The sequence below is a fragment of the Carassius carassius genome, chromosome 1 (assembly GCF_963082965.1).
Source record: "Carassius carassius chromosome 1, fCarCar2.1, whole genome shotgun sequence".
Taxonomy (NCBI): domain Eukaryota; kingdom Metazoa; phylum Chordata; class Actinopteri; order Cypriniformes; family Cyprinidae; genus Carassius; species Carassius carassius.
The window spans coordinates 24,240,809-24,259,478 of NC_081755.1; the positions used below are offsets into that span (position 1 = coordinate 24,240,809).

The 18,670-nt window shown below is 36.9% G+C and overlaps 2 protein-coding genes across 3 annotated transcripts; both read left to right on the forward strand.

Annotated features, from left to right (window-relative positions):
• The first annotated feature begins 1,873 nt into the window (after nucleotides 1-1,873).
• Nucleotides 1,874-9,881, forward strand: LOC132142450 (neuronal pentraxin-2-like). Its single transcript, XM_059552334.1, has 5 exons — nucleotides 1,874-2,849; nucleotides 4,448-4,691; nucleotides 5,434-5,675; nucleotides 7,661-7,840; nucleotides 8,419-9,881. Exons 1-5 carry the CDS (start codon nucleotides 2,172-2,174, stop codon nucleotides 8,650-8,652), a joined length of 1,578 nt encoding a protein of 525 aa, XP_059408317.1. The 5' UTR covers nucleotides 1,874-2,171; the 3' UTR covers nucleotides 8,653-9,881.
• A 3,558-nt stretch (nucleotides 9,882-13,439) lies between these two features.
• On the forward strand, nucleotides 13,440-18,670 carry LOC132142474 (dynein axonemal light chain 4). Of its 2 annotated transcripts, XM_059552379.1 has the most exons (5): nucleotides 13,440-14,287; nucleotides 14,359-14,441; nucleotides 15,489-15,572; nucleotides 15,777-15,863; nucleotides 17,868-18,670. In XM_059552379.1, the coding sequence occupies exons 1-5, from the start codon at nucleotides 14,251-14,253 to the stop codon at nucleotides 17,934-17,936; spliced, it is 360 nt and encodes a 119-aa protein (XP_059408362.1). In that variant the 5' UTR covers nucleotides 13,440-14,250; the 3' UTR covers nucleotides 17,937-18,670. The 2 variants fall into 2 exon arrangements, with proteins under 2 accessions (XP_059408362.1, XP_059408352.1); XM_059552369.1 differs by lacking the exon at nucleotides 17,868-18,670 and having other exon boundaries at nucleotides 15,777-16,752.

Consider the following 18,670-nt stretch of genomic DNA (forward strand, 5'->3'; position numbering starts at 1 on the left):
TCCACCACAGAATCCACTGAATCTCTAATCCAGAGTGTTTGGGAACCAGGTAAAAACAGCTGAATTGGAGTCACCATCCACAATTTCTTATTTAAAGTTTGAAAAAACATAAAGCCTCCAGAAAGACAGAAATCCCTACATAAAACATGATCGTTAGGGATTATTTGATATAAATCTGTGTTAATCCTCTGCCGTTGGCCTGGGTCTCTTATGCACGATTTGTCTCATCCTCCTCACGCGTGGTGTGTGTGAGTGTGGAGGTGGATTACACATAAAAGGGTGACCCCGTAGACTTGCAGCATGTGAAATGATGAGGTCATGCTTATCCAGGACACTAATCTCCCCCAGTGCTCAGGAGATTTCACGCTTCGCCAGGGACAGTGTGGGATCATGGGGGATTCCAAGGTGTCGACACTTTCCTGCTGGGATGCTCATTAACGAGGACAGGAAGGTGTACAAATATGTTGGCGCAACTTGTTTTTATTAAAAACACATTTTTTTTTTTTTGGAATTGTGAGATTTAAAATTAGAATTGCTAGATGTTTTCTGTTCTCACTGTTCACTGAATTTATTTTCTGGAATTCTGAGTTAACACCTCACATCAGTTTTTGTGTGTGTTTCTACACAAAATAAAAAATAAGAAGGGTAATTGTGACTTCATCTAATTATTCTTACTTTTTTTATTATTTAAGTAAATTATTAACATATTTGCATATTCAGCAAGGGGTGTAAACTTATGAGCACAACATGTGTGTACACACACACATTTATATATATATACATATCATGCTTCCTTTTTGCATGATAGAGCTTTAGTTGGCATCTGCTGATGGCACGGCGGATTGTGTTTACCGACAGTGGTTTCTGAAAGTATTCCTGGGCCCATTTAGTAATGTCATTGACACAATCATGCCGATGAGTGATGCAGTGTCGTCTGAGAGCCCGAAGACCACGGGCATCCAATAAAGGTCTCTGGCCTTGTCCCTTACGCACAGAGATTTCTCCAGTTTCTCTGAATCTTTTGATGATGTTATGCACTGTAGATGATGAGATTTGCAAAGCCTTTGCAATTTGACGTTGAGGAACATTGTTTTTAAAGTTTTCCACAATTTTTTTACGCAGTCTTTCACAGATTGGAGAGCCTCTGCCCATCTTTACTTCTGAGAGACTCTGCTTCTCTAAGACAAAGCTTTTATAGCTAATCATGTTACAGACCTGATATCAATTAACTTAATTAATCACTAGATGTTCTCCCAGCTGAATCTTTTCAAAACTGCTTGCTTTTTTAGCCATTTGTTGCCCCTGTGCCAACTTTTTTGAGACCTGTAGCAGGCATTAAATTTTAAATGAGCTAATTAAGTGGATAAAAGTGTAAAATTTCTCAGTTTAAACATTTGCTATGTTATCTATGTTCTATTGTGAATAAAATATTGGCTCATGTGATTTGAAATTCCTTTAGTTTTCATTTTATTAAAATTTAAAAAACGTCCTAACTTTTCCAGAATTAGGGTTGTAAATAGACATTGACTTGGTTTTTTTCTGTGCTGACATATATTCAGTACAAAAGAAGACAAGACATTCATAAGAATGTGGAAAACCTACTATGGAAATAATAATAAAACAAATACTACGGAAGTCAGTGGCTACTTTCAACTGTTTGATTACCAACATCAAGAACACTGATTTGGTAAATGGTGAAAGTTTAGACTAAATTTAGTCTCTTTTTTTCAGTTTAAGATCATGTAATCTATTTTTCCCAGTCTCCTGGATACGAAGACCCCTATCTTATATCCTGCACCTTGCTTTCCTAAGCACTCCAGCTATTTTTCAGACTGGGCTATATGAAGTCTCACATTGGTCTGACAGGAGGCGGGCACTGACTCCACCTCCCTCGCAAGTGCAGCCCACCCCTGTGTAACATAAGCCCCCACCTCTTGTTGTCCCCACGGTAATACCGAGATGGAGACACAGAGAGACGCGTCCTGCGTGTGGACAGGAACATTACAGAGGAAGAGCTGTTGATTTCGAGCGCTGCAGAATTCAGCTGCTGATGAACTCAATTCAAGGTCCAAATTAAGGTCCATTTCTCCCCTTTATCTTTTGTTTCTTACCAGCACTGATTTTTTTTAACCGCCACCCTGAAGTTCATCGTTGTCATTCTGGCCGCCGGGATGGTGGCGTTTATCGGAGCGGTTATATGCATCATCGCCGCGGTTCACAGCGGATCTCCACCGGCATCCGCGACCGCAGCGCAGCCCCTGGCTGACAACCATTCCCTCTCACCGGACGCAACCGGGAAGGCGTTTTCCACCGGGTCCGTGGCCCGAGCAGGACCGCTGGACGCTCTTCACGGTACAGATACGACCAGCATGGAACGAGGGGGACCGGAGGCGCCAACCTTCTACGGTTTAATGGGACTAGGGACCGGAGGCAGCGAACAGCAGGTCACTTACAACAGACTAATCTGCACCCCTGTCCCCGCCGGTGAGTGCAACCCCAAAAACAATCAGCAACAAGCGGACGACCCGTCGTTATTCGCGGGAGAGGATTGGGGGTACCTGCGCACCACCGCCGAGGAGCTCCGGCAGACCGTCCTGCAGCAGAAGGATGAGATCCTCACGGATCAGAGAACCATACGGGAGCTAACGGGAAAGCTCTCGGAATGCGAGAGTGGCTTGAAGGGACGCAGTGTCCCGGAGCGGAGCGCGGGACTCGGGGACGCGCGGAAAGAGAATAAGGAGCAGCTCATGATGCGGGACGATGCGAGGACCTCAAAGCGGGCCACTCATGCGATGGAGGAGCTGGTGCATGCCATAACTCACATGAAAGACCGCATTGACAAACTGGAGGTAAGGCGCAACACCTTGATCAAATTGAGATGGCTAATGATAACATTGGGAAATTTATCTGAACTGTTTGCAATCATGCTGGTTTCACATTTAGGCAGTAATTACACTTTAATGGCAATAAATAGTTTATTTTCATTGTTCATTGCAATTAAAGTGAAATAACTGAACATGAACAGAATAGATATATACATATATATATATATACATATATATATATAGGCTAAGTATATATATTACAATTACAATTATATATATTGCTAAGTATATTTTTTTTGGAGTATTGTTTGTAACCCTCATTGTCTTTTGTTCTTTGTCTTTGTAATTGTTTAACTTAATTAGAATTATATTATTATTATTATTATTATTATTATTATTATTATTATTATTATTATTATTATTATTGGTATGTTTAAGCACCTCAGAAATTTACAAATTAATTTAAATTCAGAAATGTAAAAAAATTAACAATAGAAAAAATAAAAGCACTTTGAATAGATCAAATGAGCGTACGTCACTGACCTGTTTGTGAAACAAAGCTGGTGCCAGATGTTAGACACTGTCTGGCCTGTTGATAAACGCGATCAGTGTGATGATAGGAGCCGTAGAAATGCTGTTTCGAACACGTCGGTAAATGAGCTGCAGTGTGCTCGTAAACTTCCTCTCTCCTGTGAGTAGATCGTTTGTGTTTCAGCTCACGTAGCCCCGATCGCGCGCCTCTGCTGTGATTTATCGCTGTGCGCTATAATAGATGCGCCTCCCCGATTGGGTTTTCATTGAAATATAGGCTACTTTTGGAGTTTTTATAGTTTATGATGCGATAGAAGGAACACATTACATCTCCATCATCATCAGGACCATCTCTAGAGCATCTGATTAACCTCCATCTAACCCAAATCTAGCAGTCTAATGCAAATCTAGTAGTACTTGAAGGTAAATAGATCATTACAAGAACCTATATTTTACATAAAAAGAAAATGAAATGGTAAACAGTAGTTATATTTCAGGGTGTAAACCAGGAACAGACTATTTTTGGTTTTCTTCAATCAGTGATAGCCTACAGCATGTGTGTCAGCAGGGGAGAGATGAGAAACATAACACTCCACTGAAAGCATATTATGGACTCCTGCGGCTGTGAATGACAGATCTGCAAGCTAGCTGGAACAGATGACTGTGAGGTTTTCCCAGAATAGAATAGAATAGAATAGAATAAAATAGAATACAATAGAATAGAATCTTTCATTGCATGCAACTGAATGGGCTACTGTGTTGCGATGCTTTGTAATGGGTCTCCTTAAAGCGATGGTTTACCCAAAAATGCAAATTCTCTCATGTTTACTCACCCTCTTATTGTTCCAAATCTGCATGAATTTCTTTCTTTGTCTAAACACAAAAGAAGATATTTAGAAACCAAACATTGCTGGTTCCAATTGACTTCCGTAGTATGGAAAAAAATACAATGGAAGTCAATTGGGACCAGAAAAAATTTTTCAAAGCTTCTTCTTTTGTGTTTAGCACAGGAAAAGGTAATCAAATAGTCATAAAATATAGGCTACTTTAAATTAAAGTTAAATGTCGTATGATCACTGTCTTGTTTGCAGTCTGAAATGGCACCAGCAGTATTCAATCACACAGACGCAAGCTCACAGAAAGCAGCAGGTGCTGCTCGTACACCAATGGCAGCTGCACAGAGACGAGTGGAGGATCTGGAAGGAGAACTGAAGAGAAAGATAAAACTGCTGGAGGAAGAGAGGAAAGCACTGCGGAAAGAGACACAGAAACATCAAGAGCATATTGACTACGGACTGGACACTGTACACCAGAGGATAAGCAGCCTGGAGAAAGGTTGGGTTTGATAAAAAACACAGATTTCACCAAGAGCTTCTTAAAGGGATAGTTCAACCAAAAATGACACTTGTGTCAGTGTGTACTCACGCACATGTTTTACATTTACATGAGTCATTAAGTCATTTGACTTTCTTTTTCTTCACCTGTAGAATATAAAATAAGATATTTTGAGTGTTGAATGTATGCTGCAGTGTTTTATTTATTTTTGGTCTATACAATGGAACGTTTCATTGTGGTTTTCGATCATAACATTCTCCAAAATACCTTCTTTATGATTTTGAAATGACATGAGACTAAGTAAATAAAGAGAATTTTCATTCTGTGGATGGACAAAGAAATGTGAAATATAAACGAATTAGAACAATATCGAATTCAGAGTTCTATACAAGTTTAGCTCTATGCTTTAAAAGCAGAGTATATTATTGTTGTTCTGTAAGTATTTATTATATGAGCTGCTGTCAAATCATTCGTTTAGAAGTGGTACTAGAAGATCAATTTAGTTATGCATTTTCACTGTAAATCCTTTGGAAAACTTTCATCACATTTCTTTGGGTTTTACAACAAGTCAAAATGATTTCTGTGGTAATTTACAGCAGGTCAGAGATGCTGCTTAACATTTATTGAACTTGGAACATGCTTTTTGAGTCGTATACGGTGTTGTCTTCTCTGTACTTAGGTTTAATTAATCAATTTTTTGTCATTCACTCTCTCTCTCTCTGTTTCTCACATTTTCTCTCAGGTCTTTCTGATAACAAGTTTCCAGAGGGTTACAGGCTCTCGTTCCCTGTACGCAGCACTTCCATGTATGCCACTGTAAAGCAGGAAATCCCAGCCCTCCATGCTCTGACTGCCTGCATGTGGATCAAACCTGCAAAGAGCATCTTGGGAACAGTAGTTTCTTATGCTGTTTCTGACCAGAGCCACGAATTTGTGCTTCAGCAGTTGGTTCATGGACCAATTGAGCTCATCATTAATAATGAGGTAGGGCATCACAAAATCATATTTGACTGACAGGGACAGGAATTGTGAAGACATGAATGATTCTGATTCATCTTAACAATTCACTTAATACTTGTAATGAATAAATATTTTGATTAAAGTTATGTAACATTTCACATATTAACATTCAATCATTTTAATGTTTTATTTTATCATATTATAAAAATCTTAATTCTCGAGTCTTATGTTTAAGTTAGTTAGTTAAAGGCATACTCCACCCCAAAATGAAAATGTTTTCATTAATTACTTACCCCCATGTCGTTCCAAACCCGTGAAAGCTTTGTTCGTCTTCAGAACACAATTTAAGATATTTTGGATGAAATCCGGGAGGCTTTTTACTGTCCCATATACCGCCAAATAAATAACACTGTCAAAGTCCAGAAAAGTATGAAAGGCTGAACACAGGCAGTGTACGCTCTTCTGGGTCAGGCGGTTGCGCTGTTTTCTTTCAAAATCAAAGTGTAAATATATGTAAAAAAAACTTATCCTTGTGGCGCGGCTGACACAGAAGAGCGTACTCATAATTTCCAATTATGGAAATCGTCAGCTACGCTGATGTGTAGTGACACAGAGAAAACGAATTGTTGAATAAAGTCATTATTTTTTTGTTTTCTTTGTGTACAAAAAGTATTCTCGTCACTTCATAACGTTACGATTGAACCACTGATGGCAGATGGACTATTCTAATGATGTCTTTCACACTTTTCTGGACCTTGACAGTGTAATTTACTTGGCAGTTAATGGGACAGTCACAAGCCTCCCGGTTTTCATCCAAAATATTTTTTTTTCAATTTGGGGTGGAGTATCCCTTTAAGTCCTAAGTTTCATGTGTTTGATACTAAAAAGAACTGATCAATTGGAACTATTCATTCAAGAATTGCACTTCAGTGATGTACTGCATGTGTCTGAATCCCAAAAAAGAATCGGTTCATAAGAGTCATTCGTTCAGGAATCGGTCACTGTCACTGATAGTGAATGTTTTTTATACACTAAAAAGAACTGGCTCATCATTTCTTTAGGAATTGAACAATACTGGTTGTGCTGTTTGTTTTAGATACATTAAAAAGAACCGGCTCTTAAGAGTCTATTTGTTTGAGAGCTGGACTGCACTGGTTGTGCTGTTTTCTTTTGGTTTTTATTGTACTAAAAAGAATGGGCTCGTAAGAGTCATTCACTCAAGACACGGACTACATTGGTTGCACTGTTTGTTGTTGATTCAATGAAATGAATAGCTTATAGGAGTCCTTGTTTTGCAGTCAAACTGAACTGGTCAAGCTATAGATGCAGTGTTGTGGCACTGCTGAATCTGGATACTGGAAACTCTTTATTTGATTATGGCGTACTGTCTGCATTTGGCAAAGGAATTCATGTGCGTGAACCATTAACAAGCTTGATTTGCAGGATCAGCTATAAATAGAAGATAAATGGTAAAGCAGCACATTGGAATTAGACCCATAATACTGAGCTTAAAGGCCCAAGAACAATAAGCATCCACACAAGCGGATAGTAATGTTAGCATTAACTGTTTAAAGATGCCAGTAAGTTGTATGTTGCTGAAAATGTGAGATTGTAAAATTGGGCATATTCTGATTGGCTGTCAATGTTTTTATCATTCATCATTCATAAATCATCCTCTGTGGTGTGTCCTGTTCTCATATAGTTAGAATGATTAATAAACCTTTATAGATATTATAGTTATAGTCCATGGTGTCTTTAAAAGGATACGTTAATAAGTAAATTTGTAGGATACATTTGTTATTATTTGGTTTTTAAAGGATGTTTTTAGCAAAAGAAGAACAGATGCTTAGTATGACCTCTGACTGCTTTTACTGTCTGCCAAAGTGATTGAATTGTTTTGCTCGCCAGGCTTTCTTTCTAAAGTGCAGGCTGGCCTTATCCAAACACAGAGATCTCAGGATCAGTCTTTGGATTGTAATTTGAATATTTTTTGATCCTCCATCCTGTAGGTGGCGCCGTTACCTCTGAACTTAACAGTGGGCAGATGGCAGCATATGTGTGTGAGCTGGAACCGGAGAGCTGGAGCATGGTATGCCTACTTAGGGGGCAAACTAAAGCTTGAAGGAAGTGACCTGGCAACCCGTCACAGCATCCGACCGGGAGGAACTCTCATCCTTGGCCAAGAACAGGTACGTCAGATTTTGGCCGTTGTAACAGGTTGCCAGACGGTGGTAGGTCAAGATGAGCAGCATTTGGTATTCACACAACATGTAAAAGTCACCATCAACACAAACCAAATCTGAAGCTGTTTATCTTTTCCTCTACTTTTCCCTGGAAATATTTTATATTAACAAAATTATAAGGAAAATCATGTGTCCAGATATGTTTCATTTTGTAAACATCTGTTTTTTTATGTGTGTATATATATTTATATATATATATATATATATATATATATATATATATATATATATATATATGAGTATGTATTTAATATAAGAATCTAAAGACATTTTAGGACATATTCATCACATTTTTAAGAAGAAGGTGGCTAATTTGTTAATGAGGTCGTACAAATTCATACGAATTAGCCACCTCTTAAACATGTACGAATTGCTGTGAGATCAGGCAAGAAAGATAGATAGGTAGGTAGGTAGGTAGACAGATAGATTACAGGATAATTTCCTGTAAAATACCATCAATCTTTGTTTTATTTAATGTTTTGAAAGATATATATTTTTTTCAATGTATTTCCTGTTTCCTGCAGAGCTCAGTGGGCGGTCTTCATTTCGAGGTGTCACGGGCTATGGTGGGGGAGCTGTCTGAGTTTAACGTGTGGGACCGGCCACTTTCACACATGGAGCTCTCTGCTCTTGCCCACTGCAGCACAGGGATGCTGGGTAATGTTGTCCCATGGACCAGCCGCGAGGTGGAGGTTTTTGGAGGCGTCACCAAACAACCAGCCGATCATTGCGACCATCGCTCCAGTGCCAGACAGTGATGAGCTCCTGAGGGCTCGTTCAAGGGTTAGCGAGTCATATACAGGGTGTTCAGAGATAGAAAAGATTCACCAGAGAGCAAAACACCACACCATGGTCATGTTGATTTCTTTAAGGCAGAGTTTTTTGTTAGAGGTATTTGCTGAAACATGCCTAACTATCATTACTGTTCAGGGTTAGTGATTTAAACAAACCACTAACCCTAAGTGTTAAATAAATAGTGCATAACTCATCCCACACGATCAAGAATGTGCTACGAACAAGAATGATACCTGAAATCATGTGGCTAGTTGAGGAGAGCTGTGCTGTTATTTTTCTAAACATTCAAACCTGTGGTTTTCACTTGGCAGATGATAAAATGGGACAAATCAGCTAAAAATGAATGGTCATCATTTACTCACCCTCATGTTGTTCCAAACCTGTATGAATTTCGTTTTTCAGTTGAACACAATAGGAGATATTTCGAAAAATGTCTGTAACCAAACAGTTGACAGTAGCCATTGACTTCCATAGTATTGTTTTTCCATACTAGAAGTTTTTTTTTTTCTTCCATACTGGAAGTCATTGGCTACCAGCAACTGTTTGATTACCGACATTATTTCATATATCTTCTTTTGTGTTCAACAGAAGAAAGAAACTCATATAGGTTGGGAACAACATGAGGGTGAGTAAATGGTGACAGAATTAACATTTTTGGAGGAATTGTTCCTTTAAGTTGCGGTTACATTTACCGTTGTTTAACTTTTTCTTTTTTCGTTTATTTTAAGCAAAATGTGCAGATTTCGCAACAGGCTTAAATTGGTCATGTGGATTTGCTGTGTTGACCAAAGAAAGCTGGTTTGAAAGTGACTGAGGTGGTCTTCATGCTATTTACAATAGATCTTTTTTGCCAGTGAAAGTTTGCCATCATTTTACTGACGTTAATGTGACCCCACCTTTACTTAGACAAGCCACATCTAGGGACCAGAATATCATATCCAGTATCTCAGGCTCCTTTCCAACTAGCAATGTCCAAACCACCGTAGCAATATAATACAGACATTCAGAACAGCTTAGCAATCTCACAGCAATGCCCTGACAACAAACTACGACACTTTTGCATCATAGGGGTGAGTTTTGCGTGGGAAAGTATCACTCTGTTTACATTATTTACATCTCATTAGTAATACTTTGTTGAACATCTGAATGGCAAACATCAGTGTAAACGTTTGATGTGGGATATTCAGGCTCAGTGCTTCCCCACAGTTCAAAGCAAATATTTGCATACTCATTCAGATTTGTTGTTATTTATACAGTGTATTTGATTGAAATTAGTTTAGAAAAAGCACAATCACACAGCTGGGAAATTATTTGCTTTTAGGCTGCTGTTTTTTTTATACTAGGTATTTATTTATTTATTTATTTTTTGTATGTTTGATCTCTTCTTTTTTATGTTGCTGTTTTTGAATCACACTGTTTCTATGGTGATCACTCGAGCAGATTGAATCCTATTGGTCAGCCCAGTCCCGGTTGAATTCTTCTCCATTAAAATCCCTTTAATACCATCAGAATCACATCGAATTAGAACAAAGACCAAAAAGGGAGTAGCTGAAGGCAGAATCTGACCAACTGAATACTTCAGCAATATTTCATACAATAACTCCATAAACTTTTTAAAGCCTTTTTTAACCCTTTATAATGTGGCATCTACACTAACATGCTTTCTGAGAACTGTTTTTTATGTGCTAAACGTACTGTAATCTGCACATCTCTACATACAAATCAGATATCTTCTCATGCTGAGAAATTTTGCATGTATAGCCTATATAGATTTATACACAAATCTACTCAACAAAATAATATTTGTCAAAAAAAACAAACATTCCATATGATGACTATAATACTCACAGTTATATGTACATTCCACAGTCTATCTGTCTCTCTTCATAACTGTGACTGAATAGGCATCCCGGAGCTTTTGTAAATTACGCTGCACATATGATATGCTTTATGTGGATTATACTCAATTATTAATGTAAAATGCAGCAGGCTGGAAAATGCCTGCTTTGTGGCCTTTTCATACACAAGAATGTTGTTCCAAATGTGCAATCACAATATATATATATATATATATATATATATATATATATATATATATACACACACACACACACACACATACATGCACACTGATGGACATAACTGATATTATTATGGATGTGGTTTTATTTTGGTGTAAACAGTTGTTTTATTAGCATGTGGTTTGAGGTTCCATGGCCACATTGAACGGCACAAGATCATTCTAATGGTTTGGAATTGTGTTTTTGAAAGTGTTTCGGCACTAAATATATCTTCTATATCTTCAGATGTATTGTGTATTTGCTGTTGCTAGTGCACTGCCTGTTTGTTTGCATTCAGTGGTCATTTTGTGAAGTTCAATTATCTTAATGTACATGAACAAGCTTCAAATTGTATTCAGAAAGAGTGGTTTAAAAATGATTGTTTCCTTTTCTGGAATATGTTTGGTTTTTGAATGAAGAAATAACTTGAAAGTTGGATATAAAGTTCTCTCATTTTGCGTGAACATTTTTCTACACTAAGGATTTTCTCATTTACATTTTTTAAAGATCTTCTTCTATCCTGTAATGTTCATTTCTTGCGTTCTGTCGTTGTCTGTGTTGAAATGGAGATCAAATGTGTTCAAATCTAAGATGAAAACGAGAATTAAAATATATAGCACACTGAACACCAGAGCTCTCTTTCATTTCTCTCTCTTTTTTTCACGTTTTACTGAAGCAGGAGATGTGAAAGAATGTAAAATGTTTCTCAAGAGCCTATGCACTATTTCTGTTTATTAGCTCCTTTCATCCACACCATCTGAATGTAACTGTGTGTGTGTGTGTATTTTAGCTAGGTAACAGATTTCAGGCAAATACCAGATTTTGTGCATGTCTTTGTTCAAATAACTATTTCAGATGTGATTTCATTCTGGAGATTTTTTTGTATGATTATAACAGCTTGGTTATGCTAGGTATGACCTAATTTAGTATCACCCACCTGTGTTTGTAACATGTAACCATTTCTAATTCTCTCTGACTCTTTGGGTTTGTTCTATACATTGAATGAGAGGATTAGACAGAGAGTAATAGATCTTCCATCATCTGTGCCCCAGCCAACAAATTCACCTGACCCAGCTCTCTTGAGTACGTGTGCATCTGTCTCTGTCTACTTTTTATTTTCACTGTCTCAGAGTATAAAAACAATCCCAGCATGCTTTAACTAAATCCATCTCTGTACTCTAGATGCACGGATCAGTAAGTCTGGATGTGCTTTTTTGAAAGGAGGTTCCCCAAAGATTCAGCTATTGTAGAACCCAAGGTTTTTTTTTTTGTCCTTTTTCTTCTGTTCTCTGAATTGTTCCACCTTTGTTCTTCTAATGCAGGATAAGCTAAATTAAAATATATTTTTTATTTACTTCCCCCAAGTTTGGAGCAACCAGTTTACGTTTTGTTCTTTTGCATAATACATTTTGCAAAATGTGTGTAACCACAGAGTTGATAGTCCCCATTGACATCCATAGGCATACTTCCATTCTATAGAAGTCAGTGGAGTCTATCAACTGTTTGGCCACCCCAAAATATCTTTTTATGTTGAACAGAAGAAGGAAATGGTCAGTAAATAATGCTGGAATTTTCATTTTTGGTCAAACTATCCCTTTAACGTAGTTAGAGATCAATTAAAAAGCCTTTTCCTTATGTGAAAACTCAGATAAGAAAGCAGAGTAAAGCATGTTCATGTAGTGGAGTATCATCCTAATATGTTAGCTGTGAAACTACAACTCTGTTTGCTACTTTGAGGCTCATACAGCTTTAAAAGTGCCAACAAAGTATTTGAAGGCGCAGAACAAAAGCACCAAAAACTCCCAAACAACAGACAACCCAACATCCCCAGTGGAGAAGTGAATGGTGCTCGGGAAAGACGTGTAGGAGGTCTTTTAACCTCTAGTCTCTATTATGAAATACTGTTATCTGTGTTGGTGGTGTGGGCGCTGATGGCAGCCTGCTCAATAACATCTGCACATGGACCAAAAAATAAATAAATTACAAAAGAAAAAAAAAATCCAAGATGCGTGAGGCATTTTGAACAATCATGATCAGAACTTTGGTTGAATTTATTATATTCTAGATCACATTGACCTTTTTAGATGCTTTGTCCCAGGATGAGACACACACACTTGCACACATTGCCTAGTAGTTTCCTTAATCTCAAAAATGTCATAATTCCTGCTCTCTTTCTCCGACCATTCAGGAGTGAAACCAAATGCATTAATGCCATTATAATCTAAAAACAAAGGTTTACTGACAGATTTGTGTGGTGCACCAAACAACTGACCTTATTTTAACACAAAAACACACTTTAAAAAAAAAAAAAAAATAGAAATACATGCACCATCACGTACTAAAAGTAAAGTAGGCTATTCTTGGAAATGATATGTCCAAAATCATGCCATTTAGTATCAAACGATACGAAAGAAAGAAAGAAAGAAAGAAAGAAAAATAGAAAGAAAGAAGAAAGAAAGAAAGAAACAGAAAGAAAAAAGAAAGACAGAAAGAAAGAAATAAAAAAAGGAAGAATGAAAGAAAGAAAGAAAAACAGAAAAAAGAAAGAAAGAAAGAAAGAAAGAAAGATGTGGATGGAGGCGGAAATAAACAGGTCACGTGGGTCTGTCGGAGGTTGCCAGGGTCGGGGTGTCTCCATGACAACACTAGTAGAGGAGCGTGTGTGTGTACAGAGCTACAGAGGGGTATGTACTTGAGCTGTCCTGGTCAAAATTAAATATTACCGAGCTTTATACCTTTTTACGTTTCTCCATTTCGTTCAGCTGTTTATCAGTCGTAGCGTTTTAAGTTTAAGGGTGCAGGAGTCGAGCTAGCAAGCTAACATTAGCCCAGAGATGCTAAAAACAAACGCGTCACAGTTACTCGATACATTTGTTTATCTTCACACGATCAGCTCATCAGCTTATTTTATGTAACGTTAAAGACGCAGTAATAAAAAGGAAAACATATGTATTTTTCCGCAGTTTTTATTTGTTTTGGTTGGTAGTCTTTTAAATGTGTAGAATTCTGCTTCTGTTCTGGTTCTGTTGCCCTTTGCACGACTTATTTTTAACAACAACGAGTGTTTATGTTGAATGCATATGAATGCTTTTAATAGGATATTAGTTGTAAAATGCTTTTACAGTAATTGACAATATACTGTACATGACACGGGCTTTAACAAAGATGTACAAATGTACATCTTATACAAATATTGTAAATGTTAAAAATTGTATATGTAAAAAAATATTCATGTTATGGCAAAGATGCAATTTTAGCAGTCATTATTAATCTAGTCTTGAGTCTCACATGATCCTTCAGAAATCATTTTATATAGTTATTAAACATGTCCCCTTTTCCTCTACGGCTTTAAAGCTTTAAAATGTCTTGTTTACTTCTTGTTGGGATGAATAATCTCTACATTTATGCCAAGACTAGTCGTTTCTTTTGTGTTCATTTTGATACATTTACATATTCGATGAGGACAATAACCCACATTTACTTTTGTTTGTGGACAAACTAATGTGTTTTTCATTCTCCTTGCCAATGCTAAAAATGGGTGTGTATTTTGACCTAATGTTCTGATTTTCCTTTTCATCAGACAGGACTAATCCTTCTGTCTCTCTTTAGAAAAGAAAAGGATGGCAGAAACCGTTGATGGTAAAAAAGAGGATGCCGACTACAAAAGAGTGCAAAGCTTTCCGCTCATCCGGGTGGGTGCCGCTCCACTGCTGCTGTGACCTAGATAGACATAACAGTTATGGATGAGTCTGGGATTGTTTGTATTAGATCACTCAAACTGCTCCCTTTTCCATCCTTTTCCAAACATGAGATTTTAAACATCTATTTACCCCTTTTTTTCCCCTCAAGCATAATAATTGCACTGCTTCTTTATTTGGCACGGATGAAAGTCTTTTTACTGTCTCAATATTTTGCACTGCTTTGGTCAATGCAACATAGCTTGTGTATTTATTTTAAAGTGTTTAATATATCTTTACATTATTGTAATTACTAATAATTTATAATAATATTTCTGTACATAACTGTTCAAAAGTTCAGGTCTCTTATGCTAACCAAGGCTGCATTTGTATGATCAAAAATACAGTAAAACCTTAATATTGTGAAATATTTTTACAGTTTAAAGTAATAGTTTCATATTTGGATGTTTGTAAAAAAATTATTTATTCCTGTGATCAAAGCTGAATTTTCAGCATCATCAATCTTCAGTGTCACAAGATCCTTCAGAAATCATACTGATATAATGATTTGCTGCTGAAGGAAGATTTCTTCTTCTTATTATATTTGTTATATATATATATATATATATATATATATATATATATATATACACACATATTTGTGGAATCTGTGATCTTTTTTATTTAAGATTCATAATCTTAAAAGTTAAAAAAGCATTCCGAAGCTTGCACATAAATTGCAGACAAAAATATATTCATCCATCATTTGTTTAATTTGTTCAGTTGTTTTATTAATCCATTCCCTTATGTTAGTTAAATTGTGGCCATGCATTAAGATTTAGTTCCCACAACCTATTTAGTTCCCAGTATCAGTAATGATTCAATCTCATTTATTTGATAATAGATTTTATTCGTTTGTAACAATGTTAAAGTCTCTGTCACTATTGTTCAAATGATTGTAGCTATGATGAATAAAAAAGTAGAATTTTTTTCTTAATAAAAAGAATCCCGTTACACCTGTCAGAGCTTGACTAGAATATGTGTTGTTGGTTTCATCTGCAGCACACAGATATGCCAGAGGAGATGCGCGTGGAGACTATGGAGCTTTGCGTCACAGCCTGCGAAAAATTTGCCTCCAACAATGAGGTAAGTCAGGTTTGAATGTGTGCTTTTATTATGAAGCGCAGGCTTTCAGATAAATGTGCTCTCCGGGTCACACAGGTGGGGCTGGGCTCTGAGTTTCCGTCTAGTACTGAGTCAGGACGCTTGACACGCACACAGTCTGGCCATCTGGACTGCTCCAGTAGCCTACATGCTTTCATCTCGCTCTCTTTCTGTCTCTGTTTTCAGAGTGCTGCCAAGATGATCAAGGAGTCCATGGATAAGAAGTTTGGCAGTTCTTGGCATGTGGTGATCGGTGAGGGGTTTGGGTTCGAGGTGAGCCATGAAGTCAAGAACCTGCTCTACATGTTCTTTGGGGGAAGTCTGGCCGTGTGCGTTTGGAAATGCTCCTGATGCTGTTTCCTGCCACACAATAGCCACTGTGAGATATTTATACCCACGGATCTGTCCTAACTATGCAGCCCTATTCGACTTGAGATGCGCGTGTGTTTGTTTGTGAAATTGGAGCAGGAAAAAAGGAGACTGTTTCTTGTGCACTTCTCCAGAGCACTCTTTTCCTGTCTTATGTTTTAAAGGCTTACATTTTAAGCCATAAGCACAGAATTTAAGGAGTTTGGTTAACTTTTCTGAATATTTTTATTGAACCTATGGAGTTTATTGCAACTGACTGCTGGACCTAATTAAGGGAATGTTTTATTTCTTTCCTCTTCCTGTGATATTTACTTTTAACACAATGGTCTTATTGTGTGCAATTCACTATAGCATGTTATTCCAAAGAAAATGTTTGCCTCTGTAATCTTTCATCTAAATGTATTTACTTGCCCATACCTACTCTTATTTATGGTAATTATTTTGGAATCCATCTTATTTTCAAATTCCTCCCTATTAATCATCCATCACCATTCTTTAAAAATATACAATGGATGAATGAATTCTGGTATTCTACACCCACTTTAATGGCCAGTCAGGTCCAAGTGGATGAAAGTGCAGTCCTACCCACTTTTTTAACTAATTAGTTTTTTTTAAATTCAGAAATTAACTGTATTTTTGTTTCACAGTAGAATTTACATGGTGTACATTATTCACAAAAAAAAAAAAAACTATTCGCTTTTTAATCCATGATCTTGCTCTTCATTGGAGATTGAGAGAGCTTTGCTTTTCTATTGACTTCACATGTGTGCTGTTGAATGATGTTTGCTAATAGCTAAATCGCTATTTATTCATTCAAGGGTTAGTTCACCCATTAATCAAAAGTTCTGCCATTAATAACTCGCCCTCATGTTGTTCCAGACCCGTAAGACCTCCGTTTATCTTCAGAACACAGTTTAAGATATTTTAGATTTAGTCCGAGAGCTCTCAGTCCCTCCATTAAAGCTGTGCGTACGGTCTACTGTCCATGTCCAGAAAGGTAATAAAAACATCATCAAAGTAGTCCATGTGACATCAGAGGGTCAGTTAGAATTTTTTGAAGCATCGAAAATACATTTTGGTCCAAAAATAGCAAAAACTACTTTGGTGATGTTTTTCTTACCTTTCTGGACATGGACAGTAGACCGTACACACAGCTTCAATGGAGGGACTGAGAGCTCTCGGACTAAATCTAAAATATCTTAAACTGTGTTCTGAAGATGAACGGAGGTATTACGGGTTTGGAACAACATGAGGGTGAGTTATTTATGACATAATTTAGATTATTGGGTGAACTAACCCTTTCATTCATTCAAGTATGTAATGTTCACTTTACAGTCCTGCTCTTGATGATGAATATCCTGTTTCATTTGCAAATACACTACTGTTGAAAAGTTTGAGGGCGGTAAGATTTCATAAGTTTTTATTTTCATAAGTATTTATTTGATTAAAAATATTGTGCAAAATATTAAACACTAATATTGGGAAATATTATAATTTATATATATATATATATATATATATATATATATATATATATATATATATATATATATATATATATAACTGCAATATATATATAACTGCAATATATAACTGCAATATGTATCGTTTAGGATTCTTTAATGAATGGAAAGTTTAAAAGAAGTGATAATTTTACATATTAAATCTTGTGTAACATAATAAATGTCTAAAATGTCTCCTTGAAAATCTAACTTTCTTTAAAAAAAATGAAACCTCAAACTTTGAACAGTAGAGTGTGTCACATTACAGAGATCAAATGGATTGTAAGCGGCAATTTACTGTTAAGTGTAGTTTTGAAAGACATCCATTTGAATGCTCTGTAACAAACTGAAGTGTCAGTGTCAGTCTCTTTGGGGCTCTGAATATTCGGTTGTATTTGGCTGGCAGGTTGTCGTAGGAGTGTGTTTGCTGTGTGAGGCTGTTCAGGACAGAATGTGTGTCGCTGCACTCCACTGAATGTGTCATTTTTCAAATGCATTCCCTCTCTCTCTCTCTCTATCTGTCTGTCTCTTTCATTCTGTTTCCTGTCCAGCAGTGTCTCTCTCAGTGGGCTGCTCTGCCACCTGTTTCAAATTCCTATTTCTCTTTCATTGTTCACTCGTTTGTTTCTTATCCTTTCATTGTCACCCCAGGAATCTTGTACCCTGTCCTTTTCTCCTTTTTACGTAACCAGCATCTGTAGAGTGTGAATACTTGAATGTTATATACATTTTCAGAACTTGATTTCTGAAGGTTTTTCTAGTCATGCAATAATGCACTTAGTGCTCTTTTTTTTTTTTTTTGGTATACGACTTCACATCCCTATTTCATAAATGCTGAAACCTGTCATTCACTGTCATAATTTGCAACTCTTTACAACCTTAAACCTATTCTAATAGTCTTTAGCTCTATTTGGATGGTACATTTTACATGCTTGTGCAACAGAATTTACAGTTGCTTGTTTACGATTTAATTATGGCAGCAATTTCTGTGCCATGAGTGTTTTTGAATGAAATCACATAAATAGGGGATGAAAAAATGTATTTCATCTATTGTTTGACCAACTTGGTAGTTTCCACCAAACCTTGAGCCATTGCTTGAGTCAATGTCATTCTGTCCAGTCCAGTCAGGCCACTGATTGCAATTGTGTTTAATGCAGCTATGGTGCAAGTGCTGTAGTGAACACTTTGCAACAGATGCAGATGCAAATG

Bases quoted from the DNA above. Each gene is read 5' to 3' on its own strand.
- LOC132142450 (XM_059552334.1), top strand. From the start codon at position 2,172: ATGGTGGCGTTTATCGGAGCGGTTATATGCATCATCGCCGCGGTTCAC. The intron at 4,692-5,433 runs GTTGGGTTTGAT...ATTTTCTCTCAG, and splicing joins GATAAGCAGCCTGGAGAAAG to GTCTTTCTGATAACAAGTTT. The intron at 5,676-7,660 runs GTAGGGCATCAC...TCCATCCTGTAG, and splicing joins AGCTCATCATTAATAATGAG to GTGGCGCCGTTACCTCTGAA.
- LOC132142474 (XM_059552369.1), top strand. From the start codon at position 14,251: ATGTGTTTTTCATTCTCCTTGCCAATGCTAAAAATGG. The intron at 14,442-15,488 runs GTGGGTGCCGCT...TTTCATCTGCAG, and splicing joins AAAGCTTTCCGCTCATCCGG to CACACAGATATGCCAGAGGA. The intron at 15,573-15,776 runs GTAAGTCAGGTT...CTCTGTTTTCAG, and splicing joins AATTTGCCTCCAACAATGAG to AGTGCTGCCAAGATGATCAA.